The sequence below is a fragment of the Varanus komodoensis genome, unplaced genomic scaffold (assembly GCF_004798865.1).
Source record: "Varanus komodoensis strain SLA01 unplaced genomic scaffold, ASM479886v1 scaffold23, whole genome shotgun sequence".
NCBI classification, from domain to species: Eukaryota; Metazoa; Chordata; class Lepidosauria; order Squamata; family Varanidae; genus Varanus; species Varanus komodoensis.
The window spans coordinates 314,388-334,277 of NW_025335627.1; the positions used below are offsets into that span (position 1 = coordinate 314,388).

The 19,890-nt window shown below is 44.6% G+C and overlaps 1 protein-coding gene across 1 annotated transcript in view; it reads right to left on the bottom strand.

Moving 5' to 3' along the window:
* The window catches only part of CDK15 (cyclin dependent kinase 15), a 73,849-nt gene that overhangs the window by 41,809 nt on the left and 12,150 nt on the right, over nt 1–19,890 (bottom strand). Inside the window, exons 6-11 of the mRNA XM_044431717.1 lie at nt 17,907–18,001; nt 16,219–16,281; nt 10,969–11,092; nt 7,736–7,856; nt 3,981–4,074; nt 1,270–1,333 (exon numbers count right to left, since the gene is read on the bottom strand). Of these exons, the coding sequence (XP_044287652.1) occupies nt 1,270–1,333; nt 3,981–4,074; nt 7,736–7,856; nt 10,969–11,092; nt 16,219–16,281; nt 17,907–18,001 (561 nt within the window). The remainder of the gene's footprint in view (nt 1–1,269; nt 1,334–3,980; nt 4,075–7,735; nt 7,857–10,968; nt 11,093–16,218; nt 16,282–17,906; nt 18,002–19,890) is intronic.

The window sequence follows — 19,890 nt, forward strand, 5'->3', positions numbered from 1 at the left end:
AAGGAATGGAAAGGAAAAAGGAAAGAAAGGCTGCTTTTCAAAGCGTACTTCTCAATCTGCCCACATCAAAATAAGAGACAACTGGCCCTTTGAAGTTCAGGACACAGAATTCTTAGCCAGTCTGCATGGGAATAAAAGAAACTTGCTTTATAAATCATGTGTGCAATGGTTCTCTCTCTCTCTCTCTCTCACACACACACACAGTTCTTGCCTTGCCAGCATTAAAAATAGGGGCAGAAGGGCTTAGAGACCTTACAATTTGTCTGTAGAAAAATTAGACCACATAACCATTGCCAGTTCTGCATAACACAAGGTGGGCTGGCCCTCTCAAATAAAGCTAAGAACCCTGCTGTTTTGCAGTGCCAAAGATCAAATCTTTGGTTTAAATGTTGGCAAGCAACATTTTGGTTGCTGCTATACACGCGTAACAAACTCAGAGGATCGGGGTTGTGGTATGTCCCTGAGTGCAAGGCACTATCCAGGCTGTGACATCCACCTGTTCCTTCTTTCAGCTCCTGCAGAACAAACAAGGGCTTCGTGTTTGTGGTGTGCATGTCCAGCACACCTTGCACAACAGCTGTGTGGACCATGCACCCTGCCTGCCAGCTGTCCCACCAGCATTACGTGGCGATTCACTGGAAGCCTTGTCATTCTGAGGGGGAATGGGAAGGATGGAATAAGGGCGCAGGTGACGTGAAGGGAGGCAGCAGCAGGCAGTGGACTGAGGAGCATCAGGCAGAGGCCTCAGAGAAAGCAGCTTTTAGGAAAAGAAAACTGAACGAAGCAGGGCCAGAAGAAAGAAGGGAAAGCACTGCGGAAGGATACATAGAAGAATTCCCCACGGGAATGAGTGGGAGCTGGCCAGAGAGGAGCTCAAAGGGGAAGGAAAGAAGCAATACACTGAGTAGAGAAGAGAGTCAAGCACAGGAGGGTAGAGAAGCCAGCCATGGGGGTGGGTATCTGAGAAGGGATGCAGGCCAAGGAAAGTCAGAGCAGAAATGGGGAGACCACATGGAGTAGCTTGAAGGGATAAAGCTGGGGAAGGCAGTTGCTGTTACAATACTACTACCTCCAGTAGGGTTGTTAATGTTCACTGTTGCTCTACCATTTTTTTCCTGTTGTGGGCTTATGGGTGGGAACTCGGAACTGAAGCTCTTTAAAGGGTTATTATCTTTAGGATACAGCCATGGATTTTGCTCACACAACAACAGCTCCAAATAGCATTTCTGGCACACCCACCATTTGATGTGGCACCCGACAAGATCCTACCTGGCTTATAGTGGTGAAGCTTGGAAATTCCTGGCCAGGTTTTCTCCGTTGGGACCCCCAGGACCTACACAAAGCAGAGGGGACAAAGATCAATGTCTCTCCCACATACAGGTGTACAGCCTAGTCTCGTCTCAATTACACTTCTGAAAAAGGGCCCAGCAAGATTTTCTTGCCACGATAGCTGCGAATAACACAAATGTGTTTGAGTGACGGCGCCAAAAGGCACCATTTCCAACATATCAGCAGTTGTCAGAATTTGCTGCACAGTCTTATTTACACCTAAGGTGCTCTCCTAGAAACCAGGATTACATTGATGAGTGAATCTTGATGGCAGGCACTTTGTCGAATGATAGGCTCAGACGCCTTGTGGAGCAGCTGTGATAGAGCCCCCTGCTGTCCTCAGATGAAAGGGAAAAGACAGTAAACATCTTCTGACAGGTGTTCAAAAACAATCCAGGGCACAATGCAGAGGCATCCCAGGAGTCAAGAATAGCGCTTCCCGATTAGGTGTCCAGAGTCCTCCTTGGGACTCTGTCCACAAGCAAACAAACAAGTCCTTGCCAATAAACAGGAGATTCCCAAAGTGAGCTTTTTGTTCATGGCTGCATGGAAAGTACAAGGCCAACGCTCTTCTGGGTACTGTCTGTCTTTCGACTGCGCCAGCTGCTATGGTGCTCTCTTTGAAAAGTATGTTCACTACACTCCGAACATGACGGATTGTGCTAATGTGCATCCAAAGACTTGTTTCTGCCTTGTGCTTTTTGAAACAGAGAGCTCACAGAAAGAGAGGTATGGCAGGGAAGGAGCATGCGTGCCCACAGGAATCAGGAGCAACAGCAGGCACACTGCATTTGTGAAAGGAATAACAGGATGGGGTTATCTTGGACAGGGCACCCAAACACATAACGTGGAAGCAGGCATGGCTCTACATGCAGCACCCGCTGGGTGGTGAGCCACTCACACAAACGGCATCAAACCTATGAGCAAACTGGTCTCTGTGTGTTGAATCCTGTTTCAAAAGTCAAACTGGAGGCTCTTGGAGATGGGAGAGAAGGGGGTGATTGGAAGAAGTTCCTCTTCCCTGACCATCGCTGAGTTCAGACAATGTGATAGCCCACATCAGGGGTTCAGTATGGGTTGCATGTGGGCTGTCTTTGAATCATGGGTCAGTGTTGAGATGTGCATTATTTTGTTGTTGGAACCCACTTGCAGTGACAAAAGTTGGGTTGTTAACCATGAATAACCGTGAACAAGAAGAAATCCTGGGTTCTCTTCATGGATCATTTGCAGTTAATAAGCTGTGGCTTGTTTTTGCAGCTGGATTCAGATAACACGATAACCCATATTTCAGGAATAATCCATGATTCAATGACAAATTGCACCTGAGAGTGGCTTACTGTGTTGTCCGAATGCAGTGTAGTGTGGGACAGGGGAGTAGTTAGGAAAAAAAAGTTCAATCCGAGTATGTATCACTCAGTGAGTATATCATCAACCTTGCTGTTGTCTTTTCAGGCATGGTTTTTAAGTGTGTAGATTTGGGATGTGGATGAGTGGACCTGAGGCAAATTTTACAAATACAGACTGGGCTTCTTATCCGGTTCACTTGCAGATATTGCACACAGTTTTCTCATCTAGGAGGTTGCTTTCCCTTGTGCTTTGACACAGTTTCTGTTAAAAGTCTGCACAAGCAATCTAACAGGATAGCCCCTCACTTTTTCAAGTAGTAGGGAAATAATGAAAATATAAAGCGCCTCTTCAGAATGGTCAGACCACTTTATGGGCATGATGAAGGGGATTGTGTCACAATCAGCACTGGTGTCCTGCAGTCTCCCCCATGGGACCTCATGGCTCTCCCACTGTGAGCAAGTTAGTCCTGACAGCACTTGCTGGGGGTAAGGACAGCATCTTCCCACAGCTACAACTTGCAGCTTGACTGCTGGGAAAAGGCCATCTCTGCCACAGAAGTGCAAGCCCCAGAAACAAAGCAGCTGACCAGGGCACTGACAGTGTAACAAAGAAAATGGTTTTTATGTTCTGGTTTTGTAAATCATGCTAAATTTGTGTGTGCAGCCAGATGAACCCAAATAAAGGTCTCAGATGGTCAGTGAACACCTTTCCCTTTGAACCTTAGAGCTGCACTCCTTTGAGTGCTTGGACTGAGACCACACAGAATGTCCAGGAGTTAAGCATTTTCGGAGAAAGGCCCAACTTAATTGTCTTCTCATTTTTATTAGCACAAAAGCATTGCAATTTTGTTTATAATTTGTAATATTTTAATGGCAATTTATAACATTCCATCACAAGCAGCTTTCAGGTATGCACTGTGCGTGTAGTGCATACTTGCATAAGTTTTAAACACACACACACACTACAGAGTTTAACAAGAAGGAACAGAAAGTGCAGGAACTCTACTTCTGTGTGCCTCCTGCAACCTGCTATCAGTTTACTTGGTGTTAAATTTTTGATGCAACAAGAGACACATCAAAGCAGAGTCACTTTGATTTATCTTAGTATTTGTAGGAAAATGGCCAAATATAGATTAGCTTATTGGATACAACCCTAAATTTAACTGGGGATGAAACTCGATCAATTCCTTTTTCCCCACAAGCATCATTATGAGAGGCTGTGTGTGTGTGAGTGTGTGTGCAAAGCTGACCCTTTGAGATGCTAATGATTTGGTTTCAGTTTCCCAAATGTATTATTATACTCACCACCCAGATCTTCTCCAACTGTTCAAAGGTATTGCAAACCGCTGGAAACAGTGGCTGACCCTGAAACATCTCCACAAATATGCAGCCTGCACCCCTGGAGGAAAAAAAAGATATCTTCTTATATTCACTCAGCCAGAAAGGACAGACCTTAAAAAGCACACATAACTGGACCTCAACCAAACTGAGATGAAGGAGAGCATCATGTACATTCTCCGTCACATTTTCTTCTGAAAGCAGGATGCTTTCCAAATCATTGAATGGTGCACATGGCATGTAAGAAAGTTCCACTTCATCTAAACACAAACTTGCGGACCCACATACACCATTAATACAGCATACTTAGGCACTGGATTAGTGCCTGCCCATTTCGCTTCTTTAAAGACTGCAGTGACAGGCAGAGTCCCAGGGCATTTCTTTTGGCCCTTACGCTGACCCACCTGGAGCCACTTTGGTACAGTTTCTCCCCAGCCTGCTGTGGCAATGCCAAACATGGAAGAAGCCTCCTCTGCAGCTCCTACCTACAGCACCTTGCAGAAGTGCTCACCTGATCTGACTCTGTTGTGCCATGTGTAAATAAGCTCTGGTGCGAGCCACTGCTTCCAGAAGCCACATACTGCAAGTACGCCACTGAACGGAGTCCACCCATGTGCAGCTCCATGACCGCACGATCTCAATGGGACACACTTGTTTCTGGAAGGCCTCAGGGTTTGTTTGAAAGCCTACCATATTTCAGCATGAAGACAAAGGAGTCAGCAACTGAGTTCCAGGAGGAAGTTGTGCAGGAGCACCAATCAAGGTTGCATTATTTAAAAAACTATCAAAACTATGAGCATCCCCAGAAGTGTTAAATCTGCTATTGCAAAATGGAAAGGATATAGCTCAGTTGTGACTCTGTCCAGAGAAGGTCTTCCATCAGAGGTAGGGTAAGGAGGGCATTAGCAAGGCAAGCAACCAAGAGGCCAGCAGTGATCCTCAAGGAAATGGAGAGATCCACCACTGAGATGGGGGACACGGTCTGTGCAACAGCCATTCCCCAGATGTCCCACAAAGCTGGGCTTTATGGAAGAAGAGTAGGAAGAAAGTCACTGCTGAAACAGGCCCATACCAGAACCTATTTGGCATTGGCAAGAAGACATGTGGGAAACACAGTGTACGTAGAAAACCCAAACAGCGGTCATTGCCCTCAGGAATGCCCCCCCCTCCACACACACACACACAGTGAAACATGATGGTGGCAGCAGCATGTTGTGATGACACTTTTCCTTAGCAAGGTGGGAAGCTGGTCAGGATTGAGGGCAAGAGAGGAAAACCTGTTTCAGTCCACAAAGGATGTGGGACTGAGGCAGAGGTTCACCTTCCAGAGGGACAATGATGCTGAACTCACAACCAAGGAAAACCTGGATTGGTTTAAAAACAAAAACTGGAATGACCCAATTGAAGGTCAGACTCAATCCAACTGAGGATCTGTCATAGGACTTCAAAATTGCTGTCCTCCAATGGTCCCCATCCAACCTGACAGGCTGGAGCAGTTTTGCCAGGAGGAACAGGCAAACACTGCAGGATCCAGATGCACAAATCTGATAGAAACTTACCCAAGAAGACTTGCAGCTGTAATTGCTGCCAGCGGTGCTTCTATCAAGTATTGACTCAGGAGATGAACATTTATGAAACCAACAAGTGCCAGCTTGATTTTGCCTTAAGTTTTCTGCCACCATAAAAATAATTTGCACCTTCACAGTGATATCTTGCATACAGCATGAAGTAAAAAAAATGAGTCCATTTTAATTCCAGGTTGTGACATGACAAAATGTGGGAAAGTCCAAAAGCAGTGAGTACTTCCGGCAAGAACAACACTGGCATGAGGAGAAGCCATGCTGTGTGGAGAGTCACGAGTACACGTGATTTGGTTGCTCTCTAGTGGTTGCCTTGAAGAGAATACAATCCCTCATTGTTCTTTTGTCAGTGCTGAAGATGAAGATGAAGATGTTGATGATTATCATCATCATCATCCCCCCTCCCCTCAGGGGTAGTGTCAAACATGTGCTCAACCTTACTGAAATTCTTCGAGGATTGCTGTCTACCATGAATTCCAGCACTTGCCTGATCTGCCTGCTTCTGCATCTTTCTGGTAACACAGTTTGCAATAATGACACGAAGATGCTGCTTTTGTTGACCAGGAGGCATTAAGGACATACCAGCAATGGGTGTTTTGGAAGGATGCTGGCATGCATGGCAAGCACATCATGCCTACCAAAGTCCATGTGTGCCTGGCATGGGGAGCATGCAAAGCCAGAGTCACACGATCACTATATGTGACAAAAGGCTGCATCATTTCATATGTCTAACATTTCTTACCTCCTTATCTGTGGACATCGTTCCAGAAATAATCCACCACGCATGTGCCTGTAATGGTGGTCTTCCCCAGCTTGGTGCCTTCTAGATGTTTGGGACTTCACCTCCTGTCATGCCCAACTACTATGGCCAGGAATGCTGGAAAGTTTGCTGCAAGACCTCTGGAGGGCACCAGGTTGGAAAAGGCTGTGATATACCATGTATACAACAGGTCTTTGACTTTGGTGAATGGAGTGTACGTGCAAATCTAAACTTGGACCATCTGTGATAGAATTACAGTGTAAACCATCTGTATGTTGTACATGGCAAAGCAGAGTCTCTCTTGTTTTAATAGATCCAGAAAGGGAGCAAAGCCCACCTGAAAGTAGTAACAATGAAGTACAGATATTTTGCTCGATTGTTTTTGATCTAAGGTGCCACTGTCAGCATATTTATTTTATTTATTTAAACAAAATATACATATCCCATTCAGTTAGCACTGGCATTGTTGGTTGGCCAGAAAACTATCAGTACATCAAACCCAAGAATAGCAGTGCCTTTGAAATGGGCAGGAGCTAAAACAGCACCAGGTCAGGTGTTTTGTTTATAAAACCAGTAAAATAAAACAGAGGTTAGCTTACATTTTAAGAAGAGTCAGGAGGGCACAGAGAGGAGGGATTTCCTTTGTACCAAACAGATGTAAGGTAGGGTCCTTTCTCTGATTGCCAGACAGCTAATTTCAAAAGGAAAGGGCATCAACAAAAGGTCTCGAAGCACTTAGTCAGGAGGATGGGGAAGAAGATGGTCTTTAAGGACCTTGAATCTCAAACTGCACAGGGCTTGGAAGGGATGTGGCAGCACTTTGAATTGCTCCTGGAAATAAACTGGTAATTGGTATTTTGCCAGATCTGAAAGTTGTTTCAGATCTGGAAAAATATTCTCCAGTGAGAAGTTAAGCAGCTGCTTTTCTGAAATCTCCCAAGGCAACCCCATATTGGATGTGAGAAGAGGTTGTGCAAGAGGCTGCACAAACAGAATGTCTTTGGAATTAGGGCGCTTTCAGATGAGGCTTTTAGGATGCCATCGCCCTAGTTCATTAATGGAATTTTATGGGAGGGCCCAGAAATTACTGTGTTCTACCTGTAACCCTCCTCTGCTTCCCCACCATTTCTTCCAGCTTATGGCAGAACGTTCATTAAGAGGAAAAAAAGACAGCTGCAGAATTGCTGCACTTTGCCTCCTGATTGGTGGTGCTAGGAGTCCTCCAGCTGGAATGGGGTGAGCAGTGGGCTGCATGTTGCACCCAGTGCCACCCCTAGAATGGTCTGCTTCTTACCAGGTAAAGCAGGGAGAGGCTCTGTTTGCTGCCAGAATTTGAAGGCAATTTGCCACAGAGGTTCAGAAGTGATTGGTTTAGCTCTCACCAGATATCTATATCAGAAGAATAATCAGTGGCTCCCAGTAGCACATCGGGAGGGCGATACGCAAGTGTCACCACCTCAGCAGAGTATGCTTGTCTGGCAAGTGACTTCGCACGAGCAAGACCTGCCAAGACAGGGGAAGAAAAAGGTAGCTTTAAATCACATGTGAAGTTACAATTCCGTGCCATCAGGCAATTCTGCATAGCCTGGCCATGTGTAACTCTACATCCTTCAGCAATATTACGTTACAATTATTCTGAGTCTTTTTGTTGCAAATGATCTCAAAACAAGAATACAGATCACCATGCCATGAGATACATCCAAGGGTGGCTTTGGGCTAGAGCACAAGTGGAGAGCTAGAGGAGGTCTGGAGCCTTGTTTGGTCTCCTGGGTGTGTTCCAACACAAATAGATAGATAGATAGATGATAGATAGATTGAAAAAGTAGCCAATTTGCTGCACAATTCCATAGTGCCAGAAAATTCCTAAAGTGTCAAATTTAGGTTGTTTGTAAATTTGACCATTCGGGCACTCCAGAGCCCTGCATCCACCGTATGTTGTTGTTCAGTCGCAAAGTCATGCCCGAATCTTCACGACCCCATGGACAACATTCCTTCAGGTACATCCCCCATTATATTATGTTTAAAACTTCTTTTTGGTGTTGCTAAATTCAGTGACACAGGAGTGGGAATGTGGAATGTGTCTCATACTCCTGCATTAGAGGAAAGCACGTCATATTTTGGTATCATACCTGATTTTCACCGATCCTGCCTACCCACTGCAGTCCTCTTATACCCCCTGAAAAAGCTACTCTTGAAGTGACTAAAGCTGGTGTTTTACACCAAAATGTTTCATATTTTAAAGTGCGTGTGTGTAGTTAAAATTTTAAATCTGAGTTACAATAATTTTTTACAATTTAACCTGTAAATGTTCATAATCTGGATGCATTATTGGGGATTATTCTGTAACTTTATGAATGCAATCCACTTACCTGAAATGACAGTGGTACCTTGGTTCATGAACTTAATTCATTCCACGATTCTGGTTGTGAACTGAATTAGTCACGAACCGAATCAAATTTCCCCATAAGATTCAATGTAAAATAAGGTTATTCCATTCTGAATCATATGTAATTTTTTAAACCACAAAAATATGAAACAAAGTCCAGTACAGTGCAGTATGAAGAGAGAGGCGACTTCTGGCATGGAGGACAGGAAGGTGGGTGGGGAGGAGGTTATTGTCTGGAGGGAGTCTGTGACCACGACCACATGTCAGAGTGGGGAAGATGGCTGCGTTCGTGTTCATGCGGGGAAGATGGCCATGGTCGTGTTCGTTACCCAATGTGGAGTATGCAAACAGAAGCAAAATTTTGCCAAACTTTCTGTTCGTGAACCAAATTGTTCATGAACAGGAGCATTTGTGAACTGAGGTATTAGTGTAAACCCTATTGAACTATTGAACTTTGTGGAACTTTCTTCTGAGTAAACATGCACAGGATTGCTATTCCTGTTTTTCTCATCAAGTCTATTGGACTGTATGCCTATGAGGAAGGACTAGGGTTTTGGAATCTTTGTACGGCTCTTAGAAGGTTGAGTAGCTTTGATGATGATGAGGAGGAGGAGGAGGAGGAGGAGGAGGAGGTGGTGGAGGAGGAGGAGATGCAATTTTAAATAAAATAATCTGAGCCATCTCCAAAGGAAGGTAAATAAAATATTATTGGTGAAAGGCATAGTGACAAAGGTATGTTTGCACATTTCACGGTGAGGTAAAAGACTGTATGGTCCAGTTTGCACTACACAAGCAGCTTGTTAACTTACCATCAGCCCCAGCAGATGTGAGGCTTGTGTGGCTGCCCTTTTAATAGAGAGTTCCAATCGGAACAATTGGGGATTGCAGCATGCCATGCCAGTCCAGCCATCATGGATGAAACATCCCAAATACTATTTGAGGACAGAGTGCAGATTATGCAAGTCAGGCTATGCAAATCAGGTCTACAAGTAGCTCATAAAACCATGGAGAGATTAGATATTCCCTTTTTAATGCCCATATCCAGGACTTCATAGAATGACATGAGGGAGGCATTGTGCATCTCAGAGTTGTGTCACAAGTGCCACCCGATAAAATGCTCACAAAATGATTGCCATCCACAGAGTAAAGAATATCACAATTTATCCCTCCTATACAGCAAGATCAACATTTTCCAAAGTTCAAAATGGTAGTTCCTAATAGGCTAGATCTGGGCAAAAATTCCAGTACTATTGCAGGGATCATTTTTTTAAATCCTCTGCAAAAGTCTTGAAATGACTCCATTGATCTTAAAGGGCATGAGGAAACTTGCAAAATGGAGAGCAGGCTAACAAGCCATAAGTAACCATCCATGAAAATGGAGGAAGTCTAAAGCCAAGTCCTAAACATGCTTATTTGGAAGAAGGAGGCTCACTAGTGTGACTCACTTCCTGGGACCAACTTCTGAGTATAGGACTGCACTATATGAATGTATTACATTTATATTCTGCCTTTTTTCAGACCAGAAACCCAAAACAGTTTACATAATCCTCCTCTTCCTCTCCAATTTATCTTCACAACAACCCCACAAGGGAAATTAAGCTGAGAGTTTGTGACTGTCCCAAAACCACCCAATGAGCTTCAAAATCATGTGGGACCAGAACCCAGATCTCCCAGGCCCAGCTTTCTGGGCATTATGTCGCATGGCTCACAAGAGTCAATAGGAATATGTGTTCCATGGAGCTAGAGAGAGCTGTCATTTCAAGCCTGTTGGTTACATCAAGTATCACATGCAATTATTTCAAAGTTCAGTTTATTCTTGGTTAGAAAGAGGGGAGGAATGAAATCTAAAGGTAAAGCTGCATTCAAACATGAAGATAAGCCAGATGTTAAAAGATAGTCTGGCTTACTGTGAATTAGCAAGTGTGCTGGTACTTGCGGCTCAGTTGTTCCCATTTGGTTCCTTCAATCTGCAGGAATAGCTAAACAAGCCAGGGAGCCTCCACCAATGGTTTGCTTACTGTGATGTCCAAACCAGGAACTCTGGGAATCAATCTTGGCTTGTTATTCTGACTTGTCAGAAAGAACAAGCTCACAGTTCAGACCTCTTGTGAAACAAACCATGAAAAAGAGTGATTTGTTGAGCCATTCCTGCTGACCAGGAATTCCTTTGTATAGGAAATCCAGCTGCTCACAGACACCCTGTCTGATTGGTGAGCAGAGATGACTCACCAAAGTCAGCTAACTTGAGCTCTCCATAGCGACTGAGGAGCAAGTTCTGAGGTTTCAGGTCCCGATGAAGGATGTGATGGTTGTGGAGGTAAGCCAGAGCTCGTAACAGCTGGAAGGTAAAGAGCTGGGGAAGAGAAGAGAAAGTCAGACTTCTGTGATTAGTGACCTCTGCACTGCAGGGGGAAAACAACCTTGATGCAAAAGAAAAGAAATACAGAGAGAAAGAAAAGAAAAAAGAAAAGAAAAATCATGAACTGGGGTACAGGCTGTGGAAACCACTTTCTGTTAATATAAACCACTGAATTTAAGCTTGGCAGCTTCAAAGAGGCATCTCAAAATGTCCTATTTCTTTCAAATCCAGTGATGCCTTCCAGTGTTCCCACCTAACCTGCAGCACAGGCTGCCAATATTGTGGAAAAGTGAGATCTGTGTAATAAGAAGGGAGAAGTTAACACACAGCCCTACTTCCTCTTTGTCATCGTTGGTGTTTCCCCCCCTGTAACTTTTCATTTGTGGTGTCATATTCCTGCATTTACACAGCTGTTTTGCGGATATAGTTTGTTATCTGGCAGATCAGTTTTGCTACTTCAGAATTCCAGATCCTTGCCATTTCCTTTCCCACACCTTTCTCAAGATGTCTGTCCTTCCTTTATCAAGCAAACTACATCCTTATGCACACAGATGTACACCACTGTTTGAGATCAGTATTTAGGGAGGAAAGAAATCCAAACCTGAAATCTGCAATTTGGAGAGGAAGCTTGTGTGTCTGTAAAGTTCAAAGATTAGTACTGGGTCTGTTACATGGATACATACTAGTAACTTCCTCTATCCATGCTTGTCATTCACAAGGGATCATGGAAAGGAAGATAAGACCTGCAAGGATGTGTACTGCTTCCTGGCCTGTCTTTATGGGAGGAACAAGCAGGCATTAGTCTTGCAGGATTTTGGTTGTTTTGTTTTGACTAGGGCCGTGACATCCACCAACTGGAGCCAGGAGCAAAATCATGGTTCAGTTGGGTAGTCATATGCTAAGAATTAGGGGATAGGGTGGCTCTAATTAGGTTCAGACAACACAACAATTGTGGTGACAGAACCAGTGAGTTATCGTGTCCTATGAACCCAGAGCATTTCCCAGTGGATGGCTTGTTATCCATGAACCCATGGCTTGTGGTTGTGGTCCTGCTACTCATGATGGGTGGTCATGTCATTGGAACCTGAGTGGCCAACCATAGACAATCACAAAACAAAAGGATGGGGAGCTTGCCGCAAAGGGGGTATTGCAAACATAATTTGGCTTTCCTTTGGCAGCTCACATTTTGACAGCTGTCACAAGAAAATGAAAGAAAGAAGAACCCTGTTTAGAGCTACTTCAGGGCAGTGTGCAGGGTTGGAACCCTGCAATGTGATAGCAGGTGCCTCTCAGAACACTGATGTGGCCAAGTCATCAAATTTCTGCAGTCACGGAACTGTGTTGCTCCACAATTGAACACATGTGGCTATTTTAAAAATAAAAACAAACCCAAAATATTTGCACATATAGAAAATTAAAAAATGTTTGCCTGCCCATGGGAGCCCCTGTGGATTATAAGCTTATTAACACCAGCATTCAGGCTGGAGTTTGTGATCTCAAAAAGCAAGCAAGCAAACAAACAAAGGTGAAAGGGGCAAAAAAACTGCATCCAATGAAAAAGGAATTGCAATCACAGCAGAGGGAAGTAGGCTAGTCAGTCCTACTATGGTATCCCCTGTAATACCTGTGGCAGGACTGAGGGAGAAGAAAGGGGAGGAAGAGAACCCATGATCATCTGCTGGGTGTACTGTGGGTTATTCCCACAAAAACCAACTTCTTGTAGCTTATAGCCAGGATGGGATGTTGTGACATGTAAATGCATCCTCTGAGTATATGATCAGCCTGGAAATTCGTGTTCAGTCCTACATACTGAGACTCACAAATTCTTTCACACAAAAATCTGCTAGTTTTGTTCTTAGCATTTGTTTTCCAGCAGCTTAATTCAGGATGGAAAAGCTTCTTTAATTGTCACTGTTGCTGGACAATTGGGAGTCCACAGACCTTACAGATTTATTGCAAACCATGCAGAGAGGGTTCTGGTCCTGCCCACCCCTGCTTTGGCGGAAGATACTCTAAGAACATAAGAAAGCTGTATACTGGATCAGACCCAAGGTCCATCTAGTCCAGCACACAGGGTGGCAAACCAGCTGCCCACAGGATGGGCGTAAGACTTCCGCCTGCCCAAGCAACTGGTATATGCAGGCATGCCACCTCTGGTGAAGGAGGTGCCTGCCTGCCTGCCTGCCTGTTTATTTAAAGCTTTTCTATACTGTCCAACTACAACAGTATTGTAGTTGGACAGTATAGAATGGTCTGTAGTGGCTTGTTGATCAGACACAAGCCATACCTGTTCAGCGCAACCATGCAGTTAGCATAACAGGTAGTTTTTTTCTCTAAAGGAACTTGACAGCCCAGCCATGTCAGGAAGCTGGAGGATTCTCCTGCATGAATACATAGAAACAAAGGAATTCAAGTGATTTATGCAGCGGTGTAGAAGGGCCAGGGCTCGCAGGGATGGTGTGCAGGCACTTTTTTTAGTAGGGATGCTGACAGTGCCTGCTACCCCTCATTGGCTGGGTTCTCATGATACTGCAGCTCACTGTGGCATGTACCAGTGCCCATGTTGAGCATTCAACCCTCAGTTTCCATGGTTTGTCACATAAACCAGGGCCTGTTGTTTAATCCTCAGGGAATCCCTGCTGCCCAGATTCAGGCAACACACCAAACCACGGCAGCCCTCACTGAGGACTGAATATGCAAAGTGGCCACCAGCATGCATCACAACTTGCTGTGGCTTAAACAACGCAGCAAGAAGTCAGTTGCTTCCTTGTGTGCCCAGGAGCACTTTACATGTGAAGAATATTCATTTTTCCTGGTGACCAAACAACAAGGGTGTGTTACTCAGAATTCTATCAGAAAGACACAGGAGGGTCAAAAATATAAAATAAGCCTCTGTCAAAAAGGCCAGAATTTGTAACGATAAGGCTGGAGGCAGATATTTTGATACCAAATGTCCTAAAAGGAAGTGTGGCTCAAGATAATCATGTACAAAAGTAACTGAATGCTTCCTGATGTGACATTTTCTGTCATTAATCAGTACAAAAAGCTAAATGCATAAATCAGCTGTGGGTGATGCTGTGGCAGCTGGTCCTGAGTGGAGATGGGCTCACTCTGTATTGTTAGTGTGCACCAACAATAATAATATATTGTTTTATATATAAAGTAATTTGACAGTGTTACCTGTCTCTCTGATGATCAGACAAACAAGAAGGACTTTTTTTGTCCTCAGCCCATGCCACAAGCTAGTATCTTTGCATCCTGGATATAACTGTGTCTTTCCCTTGTGAAAATGCATTCACATGGGAAAGTAAACAGGGAAAACAACACAACCTCGAGTGGAGGTTCATTTCATTGGTTCTTGATTTAAATTTAGGAAGGCAGCTATGACCAAACAATGAATCAGATGCCTACAGTGTATCATGGAGATTTTCCTTTTCTGTGGGTTCCCATGGAGACAGCATATTGCTTTAGGATGCAGTTTGGGGCAAGACTAAGGGTAAATCTTGATGTCAACAAAAGTGTAGTCTTCCACGCCACATTTGTGAAGATAACTGGAATCTGTCTCAGGGAAGGATCAATGGGATGGAGGCTTTTTTATGCCATTGAAACAGCTGATCCTCCCCAGCAAAAGCTGTTTCCCTTCCAAGTTCTGGTTTCAGAATCCCAGTTGGGAGAAAACAATATCCTGCCTGGATGGGCACTTCCAGGGAATGATCCCTTTACACTCATTCTCCCTTGCAAGTACCCCTGCCAATTTGTCAGATTAGCTTTGGGGGGGGGGTCTGTCCCCCTGATCATTTCTCATCCTGGTCTAAAATGAATTGGCTTCCTGGGGGAATGTAACCAACTAGCAAGTTAGAAATACACTTGTTTAATCCATGTGTGCTTGTATCTCAGTACTTGTAAGCTGCCATGTGAAGCTATTTATTGGTTAAGAGGTGTCACATACATTTAGGCATCAAAAGAAAACAAAAACAAATAAATTCAAACTATCAAATGTTTACAACCACAGAGTTACAGAAATCTTTCCCTACGGTGATTTATAAAGCATATACCGTATTTTTCGCTCTATAAGATGCACCTTTTCCCCCCTCAAAAGTAAGGGGAAATGTCTGTGCGTCTTATAGAGTGAATGTGTGTGTGCCCGACGCCCGGGACGCTGCCTGCCCGCCTGCACCACGTGGCACCACCTGGCCGGCACACTCTCGGCGCGCGCTGCTCCATCCCCCCTCCAGCGCAGGTGAGAGCTGTGCCACTCAGGGGGAGCGGTGTGGAGGAGGAGGAGCCGTGGGCTTCAACCCACCGGCCGCACGGAGAGATGGACTGCTCACCCCCACCACCCGGGAAGACCTGCCGCGAAGGAGGAGGAGCCACAGGCTTTAACCCGCTGGCCACAAGGAGAGACGGACTGCTCACCCCCACCACCCAGGAAGACCTGCTGTGGAGGAGGAGGAGGAGGAGCCGCGGGCTTTAACCCGCCTGCCGCACGGAGAGACAGACTGCTCACCCCCACCACCCGGGAAGACCTGCCGCAGCCCGGAAGACCACCACCAGCACGCTGCTGGCCCAGCTGCACCACACCTGGCCAGCATGCGCTCGGCGCGCCCTGCTCCGCCCCCCTCCTCCGGCGCAGGTGAGAGCTGTTAATCACAGGTCGGTGTGTGTTTTCAAATGGCAACCCATCTTTTAATGAAGCCCATGGGGAAGTGATGGGGAATGTGCCTGTGATTATCAGGAAGCTTTCCATGGATCCCTCCTCTAAAAACTAGGTGCTTCTTATGGTCAGGTGCGTCTTATAGAGCGAAAAATACGGTAGCTACTTTTATCTAGATAAATCTTACACATAGCATTTTTCAGAGAGTGCACATTTAGAATAAAATACATATGTATTTATTTGTTGCATTTCATACTAAACTTTCTCCAAGGAAACCATACATGGCTTACCCCATTTAAGCCATTTAGCCATCTGAATGGCTTATCCCATTCAAAATACATGCATAACAGCCTAAATAAGAAATCTGAATACCAATTTCTCCAGTTCAGACCAATAATCTATTAGCCACACTTGCTCTTTGCACATGCTCTTTGCATACTTAAGAAGTAGTTGTCTCTGAACTTACCATGATATTATGAGAATGAAGGCCCCCGGGATGCTGGGACATGTACCGTGCCAAGTCTATGTGCTAAATAGACATGGAAGAGATACAAAAGAGGATTGAAAACAGAAATCCAATCTTTGAAGAGTCTTCCTGCAGAATCTGTGGCAGTATGCCTCAACCACATTTTAAAATTTGGATTCAGAGAAATCCCAGTGGAAAGGCGTGAGCAGCATGTTACATCTCAACCCTTCTGCCTCAGCACTGCCGCCCCAAGGCTCCTGCTGAAGACTGAGGGACCCCAAGATCAAGCAACAGCGATATCCTTCCAGCCCCTTCCAACAGCGTCTCTCTGAACACAGTCCGACGTCTATGCACAATATTCCAAACAGTCCTTTGGGGAATATATTTGGGAGAGGACATAGCTTTGCTGTGGAAAAGGAAAAGTGTGAGCCATATTGCTTGTTTTCTTCCTTCCCCTTTTGAAAAGAAAACAAAAATGTCTGAAAAGATGTGCACAGTGGTAGAGCACAGATATTTGAAAAAATAAAAGTCACAAACAGTGGTTTGGGAACACACAAAAGATAGACATGCTACGCTTACTCCTTCAAATGGGTATAATTAGATAAGACACTCTCAACTTGAGAGCCCTTGCAGCATGCTGGCCAGGACTCAGGAGACCAGGCTTCTAGTCCTCAGCAGAAGCTCACTGGGTGACTCCCAGACTAGTGTAACTCACAGGTTTCTTATGAGGATAAAATGGAGAGGGGGTACTGTCTAGGAGTCCATGAAAGAGGGGGAAAAGTGGCTGTACACATAATAATACATAATAAAAATGGAGTTGGGTATTTGTGCGTGAGAGGGGACACCCCCAATCCTACGCTTTTCTTGTAGTATGCTGGGCTGAAATAACCTGCCACTGACTGTAGGGCCAAACTTCACAACCCATTAAATGTGCCTAATATAAAGGTGTGCGCTTACCAAGTATGGAAAGGTAGAACAGAAATATTTTAAATAAAATCAAGGGATTGGCCCATGAAGGGTATGGGTGCCCAGTGAAACTGTATCATCCAAACCCAAGTCTAGCACTTTATCTGTTACACTGCACAGCAAGAATACAGAGGGAGATTCATTATCTCACGATACTTATCTTAATAACGCACAACTAGTTAGAAAACACCAATCCCCCACAAAGGCTTTTTCTTCTTCTTTTTGGCCAGGGTATCTTTAAAGAGTGGCTAATGGAGGCAAGGAAACATCATAGATGGCTCAGCATTAGCACCTTATTTCTCTGAAAGTGCTGCTTTCACCAAGATGAATGTTCAAAAGTGGAGGAGGGGCAGGAAGGGCATTCTCTTGGTGAGGCTGTGAAAGGAACCAGTGTTTTAACAACAGCATTATGAGCCTGTTGTCATGGCAGTTGCACCCCACCATCAGTTCCTGCCAGCTTTTTGTGCAAATAAAGCACATTTTTTTAAAAGCTGCTGTTCCTTAAGAGAGGTTCGGAAGGCAGATCACACTCAAGGGAGGGTGGTGAAAACAGGCAAGGCATCCCAGTTGCTCATTCATTACGTACCACTGTAAAATGCTTTGAAGCATTGCAATCAACTTCATAGCTTGCTTGTTTATTGGCCCATGAGAAGACTCACTAATGCTTATATAAATTCTCAAGAAAAGAGAGAAATAAAGAAAACTGCCCAAAAGCAACTCACCATGTACTCAAAGACTAAAGTCAGGCTCTCCTTCGTTTGGATGATGTCATGAAGAAGTACAATATTGGCGTGTTTCAACCCCTTGAGGAGAGACACTAAGAACAGAGAAATGGTGGACTAATAACAATAAGAGAACACCAACAGCTTGAATGGCAAAGCAGCTTTCTTAAATCCACTGCCCCTGATCATTTCCACACCTGGAATTTGGAGCATGGGCCTATGGGAATGTGTGTTCATTCTAAGCAGAAGACATACTTCTGGAGAGACAGAACAGTTAACATGCTTATCTCCTCCTTCTGCCCCACTGGCTTTATTTATTAGTGGTACAAAATGCAGGTCATGCCCTTTTGGAGAGTGAACCAAGGCGATACAATAGTCTATATGATAGGATGTATAGGATGGCTCCCAGAAACAGGTGGGATGTTGGCAATCATTGTTTTAATTCACCTCCAATCTTTATTTTATCCAAACATTTGCAATATTTTTATTGCTGGCTCATAGTTTTCATCTGCTGCTTTCATGTTTTGTGTTTATGTTGTATATTGGAGGATTGGTTTTCATTTCCTGTCAGGAGGCTGCTTAGAATTCACTGGAGAGAAGGCAGGGGTATAAAAGTTTTTTTTTAAATGAAAGATTTCAATTCAGGTATTTAGTTTCATTCAAGGTGAATTATAAATGCAGAAATGAGTGAAGGAAAGAAAGAAAAGTTGGTCACATCACACAACATATTTCTTGCAGGCCTTGTTCTTTTGAGAGTGGTGTGAGGCTCTCTTTTTCCTCACCTCTTAGCACAGGTGAAACTTGATGGTTTCACTGGGAGCCAGGCAAACAAAAGCAATTGCATAATGGTAAAATAAACAGGCTGTTTTAGATGCTATACCCAGGGAAGCATCTAAATAATTAAGAGTGCATTCCACTGGGGATGCCCATAAACCTATGAACTCAGAGGTCTGAAGTGCCTGATCCTGCCTAATCTTGGAAGCTAAGCAGGGTTGGGTTGGGTTGAAATCTGGATGTGAGACTTGAGTCCTGCATTGAGCAGGCAGTTGGACCTCATGGCCTGCTAGGCCCCTTCCAACTGTATGAGTCTATGATTGAAGGTGTCCTATGCACTGTAGAGGAGCACAGAGGTGACCTTCCTCTCTCTGCCCCTCCACTCTGCAGTTCAGCTAGATGGCTGATTCTGTCTAGCAGGGATGCTTCAGATGGAGAGGGGAGAAGGCTGGAGCACTGCCAGGATGCATCATGCCCTGGTACCCCCAGTCTTCTCTTCCCCCTGCCCCCAAGACACCCACTTTCCCCTTTTCAGGTGACATTTGTGACCTCAGAGAAGCAGCCAGTGCAGTTCTTTCCACACTGGCTATGAGGGGTCTTGAGTACAGTTCTCCAGCTCCAAGGCTGGAGCTCTGCTCTGGCCTACAGATCTGGGGATTCCAAATGATCCTATGGCCCCTACATGCTACCTAGGGACCCGAGGATTGCTCCACACAAAACGTAAGCACACACATTAACTAGAGACAGCAAGAAAACTGCAAACATCTTGCCCAGGACAAGGACTTCATCTAGCAAGAGAAACTAAAATGAAGTGGAGGAAAAGTACACAATCAAAAAGGTATTACACTACATCATTAAAGAGAGCCACATGTGCAGATTATCAATAAAGTGTAGTTGTCCTTCCACTACAGCTAACAACATTGGACAACCATAAGCCAATGCTTGTGAAACATAATGACCACAGTGAGAAAAAGTGGTGTTTTGCTCCCAAAATTCAGTGGCATTGGGGCAAAAAGGAGTGATTTTTCTTCAAATTAAAGCACACGTTCCCTTGAAGTAAAATCATCCTTTTTTCCCCTGTGCAAATCACTGCCTTTTCCCCATAGTGTTTGCCCTTTTCCATAAGCATTGGTTTGCTCTAGAATAGAATTGGTACTGCCAAAAGGACAATGTTGGATTTTATCTCTCTCTCTCTCTCTCTCTCTCTCTC